This window comes from Phascolarctos cinereus, unplaced genomic scaffold (assembly GCF_003287225.1).
Source record: "Phascolarctos cinereus isolate Bilbo 61053 unplaced genomic scaffold, phaCin_HiC Scaffold_5;HRSCAF=322, whole genome shotgun sequence".
Taxonomy (NCBI): Eukaryota; Metazoa; Chordata; class Mammalia; order Diprotodontia; family Phascolarctidae; genus Phascolarctos; species Phascolarctos cinereus.
The window spans coordinates 259,484,356-259,504,547 of NW_027555958.1; the positions used below are offsets into that span (position 1 = coordinate 259,484,356).

A 20,192-nucleotide genomic window follows, 5' to 3' on the forward strand; every position below is an offset into this window, starting at 1 on the left:
GGAAAAGTTTATTGGTGGTAAATCATATAGGTCGGGTGACGCCCGTAAGGACGAGTGGGCATGAGAGGTTCTCAGCCTTGTGGGCCTGAGATTCTCAGCTGGGTGACGCCCATAAAGATGAGCGGGCATGAGAGGTTCTCAGCCTTTTGAGCGTGAGATTCTCAGCATCCGAATGAGGGCCAAGGTGGATCTTAAATACCAGAGTAACTTTGGGTGGCCAGAGAAAGGGGGTTGGGAAAAGGGTCTAAGGTCTAATTGGGGAGGTCTGAGAGATTGAATAGACAATGGGAATAGATAATGGAGGGGCAGGAAGGCAGAAGTTTGAAAGGCATCTGCACAAAATCAAGGTGGGGCTAGGACTTACAAAAGGAGATAAAGGAAGGCCTTTCTGGGGCCTGTAGACAAAAGGGAGCCATATTCTATTCAGGGCTAGGGTTGAAGGTGCATCTGAATAAGATCTAAAGGGAAGCTAGGGCTTTCAAGGGAGGTGAGGGTCTGGGGCCTGTGAGTCAGATTCCCTTTGGGGCAAAGGGTGAAGATCTTGGCTTGGGCCCCACCCTCATCACCTTCTTGAACCCATTCCTGATAAAAGTAGATTACCAGTATTATCAGTCCTCCTCCCCCATCTAATTCTTCTTTGTCAGTTGTTCTTCTCATACCTCATTTGTATAAGATAATTACTCTTTTTAACTGTACCTAGATGGTTTTATGTTTTAAAGTCATATCATACTCAGGTCTACCCCAATCTTTTACAAACTACCCAATTGCTAAGGACAATCTTAGACATACATTTTACATTTTGCACACATAAAAGGTAAATGGTCTGTCCTTATCGAATTCCTTGTAACCAGTCTTTAGTATGTACCTTATGTTTCTCTTGGTTCTTGTCAAGACTTCTGTTAAGTTCAGGTTTTTTTTTTTTTTAACAAAGTCCTAGGAATCTGACAGTTGATCAAATGTCCATTTTTTTCATTCAAGATTAAGCTTAACTTTGCTGGGTATATTTTCAGATGGAATACCAGTTCTTTTGCTCTTCAATATATAGTGTTCCACTGTCTGCAGTCTTTTTAGTGTCTCCGCTGCTACATCTTGTGGCCGTCATAATCAAATTTTTTTTTCTTGTGACTCTTAATATTTTATCCTTGAGCTGGAGGTTTTGGAATTTGACTATAATATTCATCCATTTTCCTCATAGATCTCTTTTAAGTGGTGATCGATGGATTTTTTCTGTTTCTACTCCCCCTGCCCCCCCATTCTACTGCTTCAGTACAATTTTCTTTTTTTATTTCTTGTATTATTGTATCAAGATTCTTTTTTTGATCATAGCTTTCAGGCAGTCAGATTCTTATGTTTTCTCTTGATCTGTTTTCCAGATCGATTGTTTTTCTTATATGATGTTTTACTTTCTCTTCTATTTTTTCATTCTTTATATTTTGTTTAATTATTTCTTGATCTCTTATAACTTCACTGGCTTCCCCTTACCCACTTCTAATTTTCAGTTTTCAATTACCGAAGTTCTAATCTCCTTTTCTAATTGCTTGACTTTCTTTTCATAATCTTTTTGTTTTTCTTGGATTATTCTTATTTTTCTTTAAGTTTTTCCTCAATCTCTCTCATTTGATTTGTAAAGTCTTTTTAAAATTCTTACATGAATTCTTTTGGGGAGGTGACCAATTGACGTTACTCTTTGGGGTAGAAGAGGGTTTCTTTGCTTCAATATCCTCTTCTGAAGATGAGCCTCAGTCTTCTCTATTTCTATAATAGCTTTCTATGGTTGGATTCTTTTGCTTTTGCCTGTGTATTTTTTATGGTAATAGTTTAATTTTTATAATATCTCTAGTTCTGGAGTATTGGGGGGGGGCCTCTGGCTTCATATCCTCACTTCTCCCCTGTAGCCTGGAAACAAAGTCAAACCTATAAGCCTCCTGTAAGTGCCCATAGCCCCAGAGGCTTCCTGCCCTGCTGCTTCTGTGCTCACCAGGCATTTGCTGGTTCCTTCTCTACCCAGCCATTCTCTAGCACAGAGGGTTCTGCTGTTCCTTATTAGCAGAGGCTTTCTTGATCTTCTGCTCAGGTGCTCAACTCCTCTCAGTGTTCCTGGGGCAAAAGTTCCTGTGGCTGGGGCTGAGACAGTCTCCTAACCCAGCTAACCGCAGGCCTTGCCCCTTATTGTTAAAGCAGACCCTAGCCTTGGAGGTGTTTACTCTTCACTTGAACTAGACTTCATCCTGGGATTTTCCTTCCTCCTGCTATTATCCTAGGAGGACTCCTGTTGTGCCTCATTCTTATTTATTCCCCCTGCCCCCCAACTTTGTTTGCCCTGAGGTACTGTTTTATCTCTTTTGGGAGAAAATCTTGAGAGCTTGGAATTTTCTGACCTACTCCACCATCTTTACAGAGTCCTCTATTTAGGCTCTTTTTTTTTGATCATAGGTTCAGGTAGTCCAATAATTCTTAAATTATCCCTCCTGGATATATTTTCCAGGTCAATTGTTTTTCCAAGGAGATATTTCACATTTTCTTCTATTTTTTCATTCTTTTGATTTTTTTAAAAATTATTTCTTGATATCTCATGGAGTGATAAGTTTTCACTTGCCCAGTTCTAATTTTTAAGGAATTATTTTCTTCAGTGAGCATTTGTACCTCTTTTTCCATTTGGCCAGTTCTGTGTTTTAAAGAGGTCTTTTCCTCAGTGAGTTTTTATACATCTTTTTCCAATTAGCCAGTTTTCTTTTTAAGGTGTTTTTCTCTTCATTGGATTTTTGTGCTTCTTTTACCATTTTGAAAGTGTTATTTTCTTCAGTATTTTTAAGGTTGGGGTTTTTTTTTTGGGTTACTTTTATGCCTCTTTTACCTAACTGTTGGCTCTTCATTATTATTATTATTACTGTTATTTCTTGTATAACACAACTTTCTTTTACCAACATTTCTTCTACTTCTCTTATTTGATTTTTTTTGTTTTGCTTTTTGGTGAGGCAGTTGGGGTTAAGTGACTTGCCCAGGGTCACACAGCTAGTTAAGTGTCAAGTGTCCAAGGCCAGATTTGAACTCAGGAACTCCTGACTCCAAGGCTGGAGCTCTATGCACTGCGCCACCTAGCTGCCCTCTCTTATTTGATTTTTAAAATCCTTTTTGAGCTCTTCAGGAATTCAATTCATATTTTTCTTTGAGGCTTTGCATATAGCAATTTTGACTTCTTTGTCTTCTGATCTTTCCTGGCACTATAGTAGCTTTCTTTGGTCAGCATCTTTTTTGTTGTTGTTGTTGTTTACTCATTTTTAGCCTCTTTCTTGACTTTTAACTTTATGTTAAAGTTGGACTCTGCTTCCAGGGTTTAGGGGGCCCTATCCCAAGCTTCAGGTTTTTTTTTTTAAGGCAATTGGGCTTAAGTGACTTGTCCTGGGTCACACAGCTAGTAAATGTCAAGTGTTTGGTCTGAGGTCAGATTTGAACTCAGGTCCTCCTAATTTCAGGGATGGTAATCTATCCACTGTGCCACCTCGCTGCCCCCAAGCTTCAGGTTTTTTGTGCAGCTCCTTTCAGAGCTAGTTTTTGGTTCTGTATGTTTTTAGTTCTTTTGAGGTGATATGATCTAAAGGGAGGTCGGTTTGCTACGCTCCTGTTTTATTCTCTGGTCTGTAAGTGAACATAAGTACTCTTTTCCACCCTAGAACTATGACCAGGGTCCCTACTCCTCAGCCTTGGACTGCTACCCATGACTGGGACCCAGATCTGAGTATAGGCAATGCAACATAGTCCTGCCTTCAGTGCCAGCAAAGGCACCCATGCAATCTCCTTCTGACCCATTGTCCAATCTCCTTCCCATCTGTGGGATGAGAGATCTGAAAGCTGCTGCTGCCACCACTGATTCAGTCACCCCCAAGTTCTGTGGCTAGTTTTCTGGGGTGTGGCTTGTACTGTACTGTGTTCCACTGTCATCCTAATGTGACAGATCTTTCCTGCAAACCTTCTGAGTTGTCTTGGGTTGGAAAATTGTTTTACCTCATCCTTTTGTGGGTTCTGCTACTCCAAAATTTGTTTTGAGGCATTATTTGAAGTTGGTTGGAGGGGAATTTGTGAGAGCTCAGGTGAGTCCCTGCCTTTTCTTTACCATCTTGCCTCCACCTCCTAGTAAGGTCACTTACCTGATCATTTGTTACAAGGATTTCATTTTTATCTTTTTCTTGGAAGGAGAGGTGGAAGAGAGAGAGCAAATACTTATTAATTGAAAAATAATTTTAATTTTAAAAAGAAGAGATGCTCAATATTATGAAATATAGTAGAAAAACAAAGAATAAAGACTGAGTAAATATAATTGGATTTTATGATAATAAAATTACTGGTAGCATTTTAGGAATTGCACTAGAGGTTTGGGCAACAGCTAAATGGCTCAGTGGATAGAGTTCTGGGCCTGGAGTCAGGAAAGCCTGAGTTCAATCCAGCCTCAGACACTAGCTGTGTAGTCTGGTGCAAGTCACTTAACCTCTGTTGTCCTTGGAGGCAGCTTAGTGGCTCCATAGATAGATCACTGGGTCTGCAGTCAATAAGACCTGAGTTGAAATCTGGCCTCAGACACATTCTAGGTATGTGGCCCAGGTCAAGTTACTTAACTTCCACAAACCACTCCAGTATCTTTACCAACAAAATCCCATTGGCAGTATGCTCCATGGGGTCAGGAAGAGTTGGACACAAGTAAACAACTGAACAAATGGAGGTTTGAAAGTTTTAGGCGATTAAGGAAGATTACATAGTGAAAAAATGGAATCAAAATATATAATTTTTGGACAACTTTGGAATGAGAAAAATAGGAAGTAAGGTCAAAGAAAATGTGTTTAAGTAAGAAAGATTTGTGCATAGTTGAATATAGAAAGAGGGGAGCAGTAGAGAAGCAGATATTTAATAATTCAAAAGATGGAGAAAACTACAAGAGTGAGATTTTTCTTTTTTCTTTTTCCAATCCACAAGTATTTATTGAGTACTCTTAAGTGTTAGAGATACAAAGACAAAATATGAAATAGTCCTTGCCCTCAAGGAGCTTATATTCTGTCAAAGGACAAGAAAATTGAGGGCTCAATTGATAATAATTTTTAAATGTAAATTGCAACCTGCTCCCAATTTATCTGCCCTTCTCCCAAAATGTTAGTCCTGCACCTCATCCACACCCACTTTGTGTGTGTATATGTGTGTGTGATATACACACATACATACCTGTAAGGGTAAGATTTTTCAAGAAGTGACAAGGTAGATCTATGGAGAAGTGAAGAATTTATGACCAAACAAGAGATAGAGAACATTATGAAATAAAAAATGGATAATTTTGATTACATTAAATTAAAAAGATTTTGCTCGGAATCAATGCAGTCAAGATTAGAAGGAAAGCAGAAAGCTGGTAAACAGTTTTTACAGGAAACATCTCTGATAAAGGCCTCATTTCTCAAATACCTAGAGAACTGAGTCAAATTTTTAAGAATACAAGTCTTTTGTAATTTGTAAGAATTTGTAAGATTTGTAGATTTGTAAGTTTACCTAACTGATAAATGGTCAAAGTATGTGAACAGGCAGTTTTCAGAAGAAGAAATCAAAGCTATCTAGAGTCATTAAAAAATGGCTTTGAAAAAAAAGGTGGGGGTAGCTAGGTGGCATAGTGGATAGAGCTCAGGCCTTGGAGTCAGGAGGACCTAAGTTCAAATATGGCCCCAGACACTTGACACTTACTAGCTGTGTGATCCTGGGCAAGTCACTTAATCCCAACTGCCTCACTAAAAAGCAAAAAAAAAAAAAAGGAATAAAAAGGAAAAAGAAAAAATGCTGTAAATCAATATTGATGAGAGAAATGCAAATTAAAACAACTGTGAAGTATCACCTCATACCTATTACATTGGCTAATATGACAGAAAAGGAAAATGATAAATATTGGAGAAGAAATGGGGAGTTGAGACCTGATCTAACCGTTCTGGAGAGCAAATTGGAACTGTGCCCAAAAGGCAATCAAATTGTGCATGTCCTTTGATCCATCAATTACACTACTAATTCTGTATCCCAAAGAGATCATAAAAAGGGGAAGAGGTCCTCCTTGTACACAAATATTTAGAGCAACTCTTTTTGTGGTGGCAAAGAATTGGAAATTGAGAGGGTGCCCATCAGTTGGGGAATGGCTGAACAAGTTGTGGTATATGAAAATAATGGAAGACTATTGTACTATAAGATGAGCAGGAGGATTTCAAAAAAACCTGGAAAGACTTATAATGAACTGATGCAAAATGAAGTAAGCAGAACCAGGAGAACATTCTGTGATGATCAACTATGAATGACTTAGCTCTTCTCAGCAATACAGTGATCAGAGACAATTCCAAAAGACTCATGATGAAAAATGGTATCCACATCCAGAGAAAGAATTATGGAGTATGAATCCAGATTGAAGCATACAATTTTCATTTGGTTTTGATTTCTTCTGATTTTTCCACTTTTGTTCTGTTTCTTCTTTCACAACATAACTAATGTGGAAATATGTTCAACACGATGGCACTTGTATAACCTATATCAGATTACTTGCTGTTTTGGTGGATTGGGGGGAGGGCAGGAGGGAAAAAAATTTAGAACTCAAAATATTATAAAAAATGAATGTTGAAAACTGTCTTTACATGTAATTGGAAAAAATAAAATACTGTTACATGTAAAAAAAAAAGTGATAAAGGATCCACAACTCTAATAAAGGTATCTGTTTTTTGTTTCATTTTTTAAAAAAGATTATGAATTTATAAAGCATCTAAAAATATCCCATATACAAAATAGAACAAACAAATTTTTTTCTGAGGAAATAAAAAGAAAACAGAAGGTTCTATAATGTAAAGTTCATTTTTAAAAAAGTATATACACATAATATATAATAAATTAAACATATTTTTCTTTTAGAATTATATATTTTTTCAATCAGCAAAAATCTGCCTTCTTTCCCTCCCACCTTAACCATCAACCTCCAATTGAAAATGAAATAAAGGCAAAACTTCTGTTACAAACATGTAGTATAGCTAAACAAATGACCACGTGTATTTTATTTATTGTTTTGAATCCTTCACCTCTCTCTCAGGGGGTTGGTAACATGTCTCATCCAAGTCCTGTGGAATCGTGGATGGTCATTAAACTTAATCAGAGGTCCTAATTCTTTCAAAATTATTGGTCTTTAACATGTTGTTGTCAGTACTCTCTTGGTTCTGTTCACTTTCAACCTGCTTTGACTTCTGAGAGCCAAGATGGAAGAATAAGCAGTAAGTAGCTCTCCTCTCCCGTATTAACATTGAAAAATCCAGAGAATATTGCCCCAGGAAAAATCTTGAAGTAGTAGAGTCAACAGAAAGATTAGGTACAGCAGTCTTTTAGCTTATGAGGCTAGGGGGACTAGTGGGAAGGTCCCTTTTCCAGAAGGCAAAGGAGCTTGGATTACAACCAAGGATAAACTACCCAGCAAAATTGAGATAATCTTTTAGGAGAAGAGATGGACATTCACTGAAATAGGGAATTCCAGACTTTCCTGATGAAAAGGCCATAGCTCAATGGAAAATTTGATCTTCAAATACAATACTCAAGAGAGGCATAAAAAAGGTAAACAACAAAGAGAAAAAAAATGAACAAATATGTTATTCAATAAGGGCAAACTGTTTACATCCCTACATGGGAAGATGATACTTATAACTCTTGAGAACTGTATCTTTATTACAACATTTAGAAGGGATATACATAGACAGAGGGGGTGGGTTTAAGTTGACTTTGATGTGGTGTAAAAAACCTAATGAAGTGATGAAAAGGAACTGTAATGGGAGAAGAGGAAAGGAGGAAACAGAAAAGGGTGAATTGTATCACATGAAGAGGCACAAAGACATGTTACAGTAGAGGGAAAGAAGGGAGGCAGGTGAGCATTGTTTGAACTTTACTGTCATCAGATTTGGCTCAAAGAGGGAATAACATTCAGGTATAGAAATTTAACTTGCTATACAGACAGTAGGAGGGGAAAGGGGAAAGAAAAGAAAAGGGGTAGAAAGGAGGGAAGAAGTAGTAAGGGAAAAGGTAAAGAAAAGGGAGGGGGCTGATAAAAGGGAGGGCAGATTGAGGGAGGTGGTGGTCAAAAGCAAAACTCTAGTGAGGAAGGAAAGAGAGAAAAGGAGAAAGGAAAGTATAAATGGTGGAGGGGGGAATAGGATGGAGAGAGACACAGATAGTAATCATAACTGTGAGTGTGAATGGGATGAATTCCCCCATAAAATGGAAACAGCAGAATGGATTAAAAACCATAATCCTACAATATGTTGTTTACAAGAAACACATTTGAAACAGAGGGATACACGTAAAGTAAAAGTAAAAGGTTGGAGTAGAATATATTATTCTTCAGCTGAAGTAAAAAAAGCATCAGTAGCAATCCTGAGCTCAGACAAAGGAAAAGCAAAAAATAGGTCTTATTAAAAGATTCTGTTCACTTTCCCCTGTGTCAGAATTCTTAAATCCTTCCAATTTATTTTTTCTTCACAATAGCATTGTTATTGTATAAATTGTTTTCCTGTTTATGTCCACTTCACTTTGTTTCACTTGTTAGAAGTCTTCTCGACCCTGGGCAAGTCACTTAACCCCAATTGCCTTTAAAAAAAAAAAAGAAGTCTTCTCAGATTTGCCTGAAAGCATCACTAAAGCAATTTGCTTTTTGAAACGAGAATTGTCTTTCTTTGAAACTGCAGGGAATTTAATTGTAGAATTAAGGACATTTTGAGAGTTCCCAGGAGGTGATTTTGATCTTTGGAGTGAAGTAAAAAATGAAACCCATGTAGATGGGAGAGAGGGGTAAAATTAGGAAGAAAAGAGAATATTGAATTTGTTTTCTATTTCAAATTACCTTATTTTATTTATTAATATACATGTGTATATTTTTTGTAGGACAATTAGATAGTTCAGTGGGTAGAATACTGGGCCTGAAGTCTGAAAGACTTATTTTTCCTGAGTCCAGATCCAGCTTCACTTACTTACTGGATAGGTCCCTGGACAAGTCACTGAACCCTTTTTGTCTTAGTTTCCTCATTTGAAAAATGAGATGGAGAAGGAAATGGCAAAGCACTCCAGTATCTTTGCCAAGAAAACCCCAAACGGGTTCACAAAGAGTTGGACACGACTGAAACAACTGAACAAGAAGAAAATATTATTTATGCAGGATCATAGATCTAAAGTTTGAAAGACCTGCAAAAATCATGTAGTCCAATCATTTTGTAGTATAAGATGTCCCAGTTCTTAACATTTATTGTTGTTAGAGGGTAATACACTAAAGAGCCAAATAGTCCAGAAATACATAAATCATTTTATTATAGTGCAGTGCAAGTTATGCATGGAAAAGTTCAAGGCCTTAAACAAAACTCTTGGGATCAGGAGAATAGAATAATAGTTGAAGTGAGGGTAGAAGACTTTGTAGCTAAGGACATAACTAGGTCTCTTTCACCAGAAGGAGTGACTAAGACAATTAAGTCTTAGTTCTTATAGCCTTGGGTTCAGTGGTTTTTAGGTCACAGCAAGATAAGAAGAGGGTGATGATGTTATTTAGAAACACCACTTAGCATATCCAGTTTCACCCTCCTAGTTGGTACTTTGAATGTTTCAGCTCTGATCATGTTAACACAAGGTCAGCCCATTGAAACAGTTGGAGTTCTTTACTTTTGTATGAACAGGGTAGGTTCTCATTCTGGTGGTCTGGCTGACTCCTCTGATATCAAAAAAGAGAGATTACTAGGTTGAAAATATGGAGTAAAAGCATGGTGTATGGAAGTTTCCAGAAAATGACAAGACAGGGTGTTAAGCAGGAAGAGAGTGTATGCTTGGTGTCCAGGGCAAAGAAAGCCTGTCAAGAGTAAGTCTTTTGAGTCTCAGAGGGCACCATCAGCTCCATATTTAAAAAAAAATAATTACTATGTATAATCTCCAAAATAATAATTATTTTTCTGTAAACTGTTTTACTTATTGAAATGTCTTTCTATACTCCATCCTCCACCTATGGTTAGGATGAATTAGAGACCTTTTAATGTATCTTAGAACAACAAGTTTCAAAATATAGTCTTTAGACCTATGGGAGTCCTCAAGACCCTTTCATAATAATTCTAATATTTTAATTTCCAATATAGTAAATATCAATAGATGTGATGAAATCCTAATAAAGCTGCCCCCAGCCCCAATATTGTAACTTCCTTATGGGCCCCACTGAACAGCAGGCATGTCCTGATTTAAACACACAATCTGGCTTTAACCACACCACGGGCTCCCAGACTCAACACAGCCACTGGTCCTAGCTAGCCACTGCCCCCAGATCCAGTTCACATATTTGAACAGGTGTGTTCTTGTACTCAACCATAATCACATCATCCATCTAGCCTAAGACAGGGCTATAATATCTGACTATCTATCTTGATAGGACAGGACCACAATAGCTAGCCAATCGGAGGGCAGGCATGACCAGGATGTTTGACTACAGAACCATAGAAGGGACCCCTCCCCATTACCTAATCTCTTAGCAAATCCCTCCTGACTTTTTAATTTTTGTGATTTCTGTTGTGTAATCAGCATCATTACACTATAAATTTGTGTTGTCTTACTAAGTTGCTGGTTCCTCTTGGAACCATAACCCACTTCTGAGGGGCATCAGTCCTTAATAAGTGCCTGTACTTGGATTAGAGGTGATCTGATTCTGGATTCTTTGAGACAGTGCCACCACAACACACCATGAAACTGCAACAGGTGTAATTCACATAAAGAGAAGCTCTTTGGGCTGCCAGCCTCATTAATTTTAAAGTGTGAAACAATCAGGAGACAAAAAAGTTTGAGAACTTCGGCATTAGGACAATAGCTAAATATCTGAGTTTTGCTATATAAGCTTTTTACCTTAAAATGCTAGTGTATTCGTCATGATGCTGATAGCAATGGACTAACCAGTGGCTCTTGTTATTTTGCAGCTGTAAACAGATCATGTGCTGTCTAGCCCAACAATCAAGTGAGAAAATTGACAGATTTCGAGCTCATGCTGGATCCATTTTCTTGAATCTTTTGTACTTTGACAGTCCTCCAGTTCCCCACCTTCCTTATAGAGAAGAATTAGAAAAGATATTTCCAAGGTATGAGAAATTTTGTATATTTTCATCCGACTTTTATTCCAGCATACTCTTAATTGCTGTGCTTATTCTTTTCATTGAATGGACGGTAAAAAAAGAAAAAAAGAAAATTTCATAATATATGGTATTTACTTCTTTTTACAGATCAGAATCTTCTGTTTTAAATTGGAATGCCCCTTCACAGGCATTCCCTTGCATTACTCAGCTCCTTGCACTGCCAGCCTATCGATACCATGTCCTATTAGGTTTGGCAGTCTCTGTTGGTGGCTTAACAGAGTCAACGGTAAGAAAACATCTTGTGTTTTAGTTCTTTTAAAGCTTTGAGTTGTGTAAGGAGCTGTGATACTCCATTTGGGGGGAAAAAGTTGCTTTGCCTGCTTTCTAGGCTTGTCATGTGGGTTGGTTGGGTACTTTGTGAAACTCAGGGTGCTTTATGTGTGAATCATTGTGATTACTTCTGTTCTCTAAGGTCTTAAAAGTCTTGAAAGTACTTGACCAGTACTTGTCTTTCACCACAGTGGATTTAAGGAAGATCTTTGGTATGGTGATACAGTCACATTGCTGGACAACAATTTACTCATCTGTAAAATATAGAGATTGGAATAAATTTACCATCAAGGTCTCTTCCACTTTTAGAATCCTACGAAACTTTTCTTAGTAAATTGCAGCAGTGTCGGAGGATAATGATTGTAGGATAGAAAGATCATCACAGCTATGGATCTTTTTATTGTCTTTTGCTGGTTTCTTTCTTTTTAAAAAGCTTTTAACTGAGTTAGAATGGTTTTGTGTCATTCTGTGCATTTCCACACAAGATCAAGGATTTAGTTCTTTTTCCCATGACCACAAGATTATATTGTCATCTTTGTTGTTAAATAGGTTGACAATGGAAAATCTTGTACAATATGAGAGCAATATGATTGAAACTTGATGAAATTATTTTCTTCAAGATGACAGTGAAGTATATTATATACAGACAGACTTGGGAATACCTCTGGGTTTAAAAATTGACTTTTACAAAGTATCATATATGTTCTCAGTTTTTCTTTTCCTTAGTGATGTTTGCACAAGTATCTTTTATGACTTTGCTTACCCATTTATTTCACTGCTCTTGCTATTACAAACACCCGAATATTTAAACAGTTTTCATTTTCACTTAAAAATCAGTGGCATTTATTTCATTTCTAACATTACTTTTCCTTCTTATATATTAAAAAAAATTGTACTGTGTTTAGAGTATGTTTATTTACATTCTCCAAGCAATCTTAGAATGAAATCACTTTTAATACAGTCAGTGAATATAAAATACTGCTTATCTGTGCTGTTTCAAGTCTTGTTCTTTAGCTTGAAATTATGAATTTAGCTTCCTGGGATCTGGAATCAGAGGACATGGTTTAGAATCCCAATTCTATTCGCTACCTTGTGACCACAGATAAATTCAGTTTTTGTGGGCTTCAAGTTGCTTTTTTTGAAAATAAAAGTTGGACTAAATGATATTTTAGATCATTTCAACTCTAACTCCTATGACTGTGAAATCTAGATTGTTTTCAAAAGATTTTCTCCCATGATATAGATAGTAGCTCAAATGTTAAGATTATGAGAATAGAATTTACTTTTGAAATAGGAATGCTATTTTTTTTTGTTTCTATAAATAGTATACTTTTATTAAGTGAAAGCACCCAAAGTTTGCCAGGTTTTATTTTATTTTATTTATTTTATTTTATTTTAGTTACCTGGGGCTGAGAGGATTACTTAGGATTACTTACTTTTAAAGCAGTTAACAGAGTTTTAAAAATTGTATTAAGAAAATAATAGAATAAAAGGATTGGGAAATTAATAACTGTCTTTGCGTAATACTTTATATTTTCAGGGTGTTTTTACAATCCATCAACTTATTTGAGTGTTACAAAACCCCAGTGATATAGTTGTATGAATATTATACTTATTTTAAAAGGTTAAGAATCAGAGTCTCTCTTAAGAGAGCTTGTGAATTGCCCAACATAGATGATGGGGGTGTGGGCGCAAGCTGAGATCTTAGCACCTTGCCCCAAAGGAAATCTGACTCCCATTTGTCTACAGACCCCAGCCCCTCATCTCACTTTGAAAGCCTTAGCCTTACCTTTTAATCTTATTCAGATGTGCCATTGCCCCTCACCCTAAAAAGAATCTGGCTGCCTTTTGCCTATAGGCCCCAGAAAGCCCTTACTCTGGTCTCAGAGGGTTCCTTATTGATTCCCCTTATCTCACTTTGAAAGCCCTAGCCCCACCTTTTTGATCTCATTCAGATGCCTTTCAGTTCCTTCATTATCTATTCCCATTGTCTGTTCAGTCTTTTAGACATTCCAGTCAGAATTCTCACCCAGAACATTTTCCCAGCCCTCTCCTCTGGCCACCCAAAGTTACTTTATAAGATCTATCATGGTCACCATTCAGAGGCTGAGAATCTCTCATGCCCGCTAGTCCTTGCAAGTGTCACCTGGCCTATATGTTTTATTTGAGTTGAATTCATTGAGGCAGGGCCCAGCATCGCAATCTCAGGGGTTCCCAGCAGCACCCCGCAAACCGCTAGGCCTCTTTATAGCTAGTACATTATTGATCCTGAACTCAATCCTAGGTAATCTGATGTTAAAGCCAATGCTCTTTTTTCAAAATTACTTTACATATTCATTATATAGAAAATATCTTTAATCACTATTTTCTTATATTGCTGATATCGTGTAAAATTTTTCCTACTTGCTGTCTCTATTTTGAAAGAAATCATTTAGATGATTTTTAGACTTGTGTTTTAATGCACTTTTTCTGTACACTGTTTTATTTCATTAAGAATTTTTTCACCCATTTGTGAGAAGTGCTATTTGGTGATAATAAAGGTTTTTTGGAGTGTTAATTATGCCCAGGACATTATACATTGTAATTTGAATATGCTTTTAATTATCAAATCACAGCTACACTTTAACAACTCAGAAATAGTCACAAGGTGTATACTTGGGGACCATTTAAACTGAGGGCACAAAATCACAATGTTGCAACTGATAATACTTTCCTTTGTTAAATACACTACAAAACACTGTGTTACCAATAAAATGTATGTGATGATGAATTGATAATTCCTTTGTAACCTTAGTTTTTGAATAACTTTTGTATATATTTGTCCTGCCAAAAGAAGTTGTACAACAAATTGAAAAAAATTCCGTTGCTTTAGGTGCTTTACATTTAATAGGATTAAGTATATTGTGAATATTTCACAATAAGTTGTTAAAATATTTCATAAGTTGGAAGGTCTGTTGAAAAACAGGCCCATAAATAAACATGAATTAGTCCAACTGTACTGAAAAGCAATTTGCAGTTATTCAAAGGAAGCCATTAGGGGCAGCTAGGTGGTGCAGTGGACAGAGCACCGGCCCTGAAGTCAGGAGGACCTGAGTTCAAATCCAGCCTCAGACCAAACACTTGACACTTACTAGCTGTGTGGCCTGGGCAAGTCACTTAACCCCAATTGCCTAAAAAAGAACAAAACAAACAAACAAAAAACCAAAGAAAGCCATTAAAATGTTTAAACTCTTTGACCTAGAGCTCTTCTATTAGGCATACACTTCAGGGAAATAAGGGATTAAATTAAATTCTCCATGTATATCAAAGTATTTGTAATACTCTTTGTAGTAGCAAAGAACTAAAAAGAAAGCATAACCCTATTGATTGGCCAAACAAGTTGTAGTTGTAGTTGTAGTTGTTGTTCAGTCATTTTTTTAGTCATGTCCAATTCTTTGAGAGTTCATTTGGGGTTTTCTTGGCAAAGATACTGGAGTGGTTTGCCATTTTCCTCCTCTAGCTCATTTTATATATGAGGAAGTGAGGCAAACAGGGTCAAGTGACTTGCCCAGGGTCATATAGCTAGTAAGTGCCTGAGGCCAGATTTGAACTCAGGAGGTGGGGTTTTCCTGACTCTAGGCCTGGCACCCCCTAGCTGCACAAACAAATTGTAATATATAATGACAAATCATTGCACTATAGGAAATAATGAATACTGAGAAACATGGAAGACTTATGTGAACTAAAGCAAAGTGAAGTAAACAGAGCTAAGAAAACAATATGAATAATGACTCCAACAATGTAAATAACAAAAGAACAATGTCAGCTAAACTTAACACTTTGTAATTATAGTGACCAAACTTGATTCTAAGGAAAAAGATGAGAAAAATGCCCCTTTTTCTCATCATTGCAGGAGAATGTGGTAGAGGGAGAGATGGATCTCTGATTGAAGAACATTTTATATATTGTTAGAGTCATTTCATATATTGGTTGATTTTTCTAAAATAGCTTTTTTCCTGTCTTTCCCCCATTGTTAACATTGGATATCTCCCTTGAAGAATATATTTTGAAAATTAAGGTGATACAGAAACAAAAATATCAGTAAAAACATTCCTGATTACTTGAAACTGAAAAGCTATGTACACACACACATGCACACACATACACAATTCATATAGCTAGGATAAGAAAGGAAGCAGTCAAATGAGAAGAAAAAAATCTTTGTATTAAATTTCTCTGATAAGGGTTTGGTTTCCCAAGATATGTAAACAGTTAGTTGATTTGGATCTGTGAATCCATTTGATTATTTGAATAACATGGTATTCATATACAGAATAGATTTACTACTTTGTTGCATGATGGTGATGATAATGCAATGATAATTAACCTTTAAAACATTTTGTATTTGGTGGATAATGAATTCTGCATTGCTAAAGGTCTTCAAATGGAAGCTAGATGTCCACTTATTAGGATATTGTAGATGGGTTTAGGTATAAATGAATGATGAAGAAATGAAACAGCCACAAATGAAGACTACCTTATTTGAGAATTTTGATTGTGACTAATGTAAAACTAGACCAAAGATAACTATTTGGTCCTGTGTAAACCCAAAGACTTTTTGAGACTTACTTTATTTCAGAGCTCTGTAGTACATTTTAAATAATTATGCTATTTTAAAAGACTTGTAGCTTAATGGGTCTTCTTTTTTTTCAGATATGGTCTATAAATTGGTAAATGTTGTGATTTTTTAAAAAGTCCAAATCTGTGCCTTCACTGGTATGGGGAACTCCCAATGGAGAATTTGTGATACCTATCAGTAGCTCTTCTAGAGCAGTGAAAGGTGAAATGAACCAATTATGTTTCAGAGATAGGACTGAAGCCCAGGTCTTTTAGAACCTAAGTCCAGCTCTCTATCTATTAGGCAGCATTGCCTTTCTAAGGATAATAAAAACTGAAATAGTCATTGTGAGAAGACTAGTATTCCCTTCGTGGAAATATAAGTTGATCTAACCACTCTGGGAAATAATTTGGAATAATTATAATTATAATTATTATAAATAATGAATATAACTATACATTATCATAAGTTATTATAAATGAATAATTTATCATTATAAGTGCCTAAATTGTTCATATCCTTTTACCCTTTACCTTGGCCATATTACCTGAAAAGGTCAAAGAAAGAAAGGCCTCACAGAATTGAAAGTAGTTGTCATAACAAAAATACTGGAAATAAAGTAATTGTCTGTTGACTGAGAAATGATTGAAGAATCTAGTATATGAATATAATGGAATATTATTTCATCATAGAGAATTCATAGAAACTTGGGAAGATTTGTTTGAGTTCATACAGAGAAAACAAAATAGAACTAAGACAACAAACTGCACAGAGGCCACAGTTATATATAAGAAATGAAATTCAGGCTGTGTAGTTCATTAAATTCTAACATTGACTGTGCATTATAAGGATTAAGCTGAAGTTCTCTGCGGTATATCCTTGTCTCAGTCATGGTTGTTAAGAGTATACATTTGTGGTTAATTTTCCTCTTATATCTTTATCTGCCAGAGATGGATTCTGTCCCCCAAGTGTCCTTATTGAATATTTTTTTTGTGTGTGTTACAGGTCAGGTACTCAACACAAAGTCTTTTTGAGTACATGAAGAAAATTCAAAATGATATTCAAGCCATGGACAGCTTTAGTGAAACTTTGATTCAAGTATTTGAGGACAACCTCCTGAATGACAGGTAATTTAGACATCTTGAAGTTATGAGAATAGTGAAGTAGTAGTAGTAGTAGTAGTAGTAGTAGTAGTAGTAGTAGTAGTAGTAGTAGTAGTACCTTCCATTTGTATAGCACTTCATTTCAGTGCTCCTGTTTCCTCATCTATAAAATGATGAAATCGTACCATGATTTGCTATTCAAGCTGCAAAATTATTTAATATCTATATTACCTTATTTGATCTTCCCCAGAATCTAATGTGGGACAGAGATATACAAATTAACAAGTCAAAGTAAAATAAACTGTTGACAGAAAACTTAAAAAATTTTATTCATAAATAATTAAATGTATGAATAATTAATTTAATATATAATGTATCTTCATTTTGCTTCAGTCACTTATTTTACATGGTTTGGCATTGAGTTCTTAAGAAAATCATTCATTGCGAAACTATACCTTTATTAAATGTACCATTAACAAACAATTCATTTTTTCCAAGTCTTGTCACAATAATATGTTTTTCAATGAGATTTAAAGCAGATGAATTTGGTATGGAGATAGGCCTTAGAGAAGCCCAGGGATGCAATAAAAGTACATTAGATATAACAGTGATAAAAAAAAAAACAACCTAAAACAACTAAAGAGAATTAGCTATAACCTCCTCTAGTCAGTTAAAAAATGTATGCAAAGAAAACAAAAAAAAGTGAACAAAGAAAAAATTGTCAGAATCTCCGGGAAGTGTGCAATGGAGATAAGATTACAAAACAATTAACCTGGGAAACAGGTCCAGGAGAGATAACCCAATATTCATTAGGCTATCTGAAAGTCATGAACAAAACTTAATAATAACTTTGTATACCATTTTTCAAGAAGTTATAAATGAAAACTGCCCAGATGTCTTAGAACAAGCGCACATTGTGTAAATAGGAAGAATTCACTGGTACCTTCTTAAAGGAAATTTCTGAATGAAAGCTCCCAGCAATATCATAGCCAAAAATCTGAAGCTTCCAGGTTAAAGAAAAAATATGTATTTCAAGCAGTCAAAAAGAAAGAGTTCAAGTACAAAGGAGCCAGTTAAGATCACATAAGACTTGACAGCTTCCAGTTTAAAGGAGAGGAGAATTTCAAATATGATATCCCAGAAGGCCAAAGATAAAGGCTTACAACCAAGAATAAGCTATTAACAAAATTAAGTATAATCCTAAAGAGGAAAAAATGGATCTTTAATGAAATAGAGTATTTCCAGTCACTCCTGGTGAATTCCAGGACTGGGTAGATACTTTGAAATGGAAACATATTAAACAAAAGAAACATAGAAAGGTACACAAATTTGATCAATGAAATAGGACTGGGGGAGGAAACAAGTATCCTCTCAGACCCTTAAAAGTGTCAGGGGGTTGATAAATTTAAATAAGAAAGGCAGAGGACCTAGGAGTTATGTTGTTGTTTTTGGTGGTCCTAGGAATACAAAGAGTTGTCACTTTACATAAGTGGGTCATTCTGCAGATCCCTATGTAAAGCTATTTTTATGTAATGTTAATTTGCCCAGGAAAGTAGGGAACAGAGGCAAGAAAAGAAGAAAGGGTCTCACACCCAGGGGTGGGGTGGGGTAGGGGGTTGGGGGGTAGGGGGTGTCTGCACAGAGTTCAGGAACATGTGAGGGGCCAGAAACAGAGAAGTGACAGTAGGAAGAAGCACATGCAGGGGACCAGGGCCAGCCATGTGGGGGCCTGACTGGAACCGAGAAGAAGAACATGAGGGGCAGACGTGGGGTATTAGGAACTGGGAACAGATACATGATATTCAAGTGTGGACAGATGGAAGACAGACAAGCAAGACTGGCCACATGGGTGGGTGGCCAAAGGTTTCCTCTCTTGGTGCTGGAGGTCTCAAATCACACCCCTTATGGCTGTGGTGGCAGTGGCCATCTCTTCATGTCCATTCTGCTTTTACTTGAAAGGGTTTTTAAAGGATATTTTAACAGTTTTTTTTGTTTGTTTGGTGGGAAGCCAACAGAGCTCCAAGTTGAGGGGCAGGAGCAAAGAGAGAGATAGAGAGGGGAAGAGCACAGTACTATACGGGTAAAGTTAACATAGGGTTTTTTTTTTTAATGTGGATTTCTTTCAGAATTCTTCACCTAAAAAAAAAATTAAAAAAAAAATTCTTCACCTAAAATTGAATTTGCACAATGTGAATTTATGTAAAGAGAGAATTGTTTGTAATTTGAAGAGATAGGAGACTATTCAGGGGGAAAAGGAGGAATCCTACTGTCTCACATAATAATCATGCATGCATGAGATGAAGGGTATGAAAATGTAAAGAATGGGTAAGAGGAATAGGTATGCCATGAGCCTTATTTCGATATGAACCAGAAAAAAGGAAGGTGGAACACTTATAAATTAATATCCACCAGTGCACATAGTGTACATACACAAACATGTATGGAGAACAATGTATAGAAATACATTAAACTTAATAGATAAATAGGAATGGGTAGGGAAAAGGAAGAGGGGGTTTTGGCAGGATAGGCAAATAGTTAGGTGAATGTATATTCATCAGACATACTTCCAGGTGTGAGGAGTGAGTGTGAAGGGCATGTCAAAATGTAAGAAAGAACATATAATAGAAAATATAATCAAAGGCAAGGCAAAAGGAAGAGGAAAAGAGCAAGGGAATGGAAACAGATTGTGACACTTAAAGTTAACAAATGTTAGGCAAACAATTCTCTTACCATAAAAGGAAAGGGAAGGAGGCAAAGAACGGAAAAAGTAGAAGACAACAGGTTGGAGGTAAATATATAATTAACAGTCATAACCATGAATGTGAATAGGATAAACTCATCCATAAAACAGGAGAGGACATCATAATAGATTAGTTAAAAGAATTAGTTAAAAGAATTCAGGAATGTGTTTTTCATAAGAAACACAGTTGAAGCATAAGGATTCACATAGAATTAAAATGAGAGGTTTAAAGCAGAATCTATTATGCTTCAAGTGAACTAAAAAAAACAAGGGTTGCAGTTATGATTTCATACATA

The 20,192-nt window shown here is 36.2% G+C and overlaps 1 protein-coding gene across 4 annotated transcripts in view; it reads left to right on the plus strand.

Annotated features, from left to right (window-relative positions):
* The window catches only part of TBCD (tubulin folding cofactor D), a 502,517-nt gene that overhangs the window by 398,572 nt on the left and 83,753 nt on the right, over positions 1 to 20,192 (plus strand). For all 4 annotated transcript variants that reach the window (XM_078155768.1, XM_078155769.1, XM_020987528.2 and 1 more), the window contains 3 exons: positions 10,974 to 11,132; positions 11,274 to 11,412; positions 17,059 to 17,180. In XM_078155768.1, the coding sequence (XP_078011894.1) occupies positions 10,974 to 11,132; positions 11,274 to 11,412; positions 17,059 to 17,180 (420 nt within the window). The remainder of the gene's footprint in view (positions 1 to 10,973; positions 11,133 to 11,273; positions 11,413 to 17,058; positions 17,181 to 20,192) is intronic.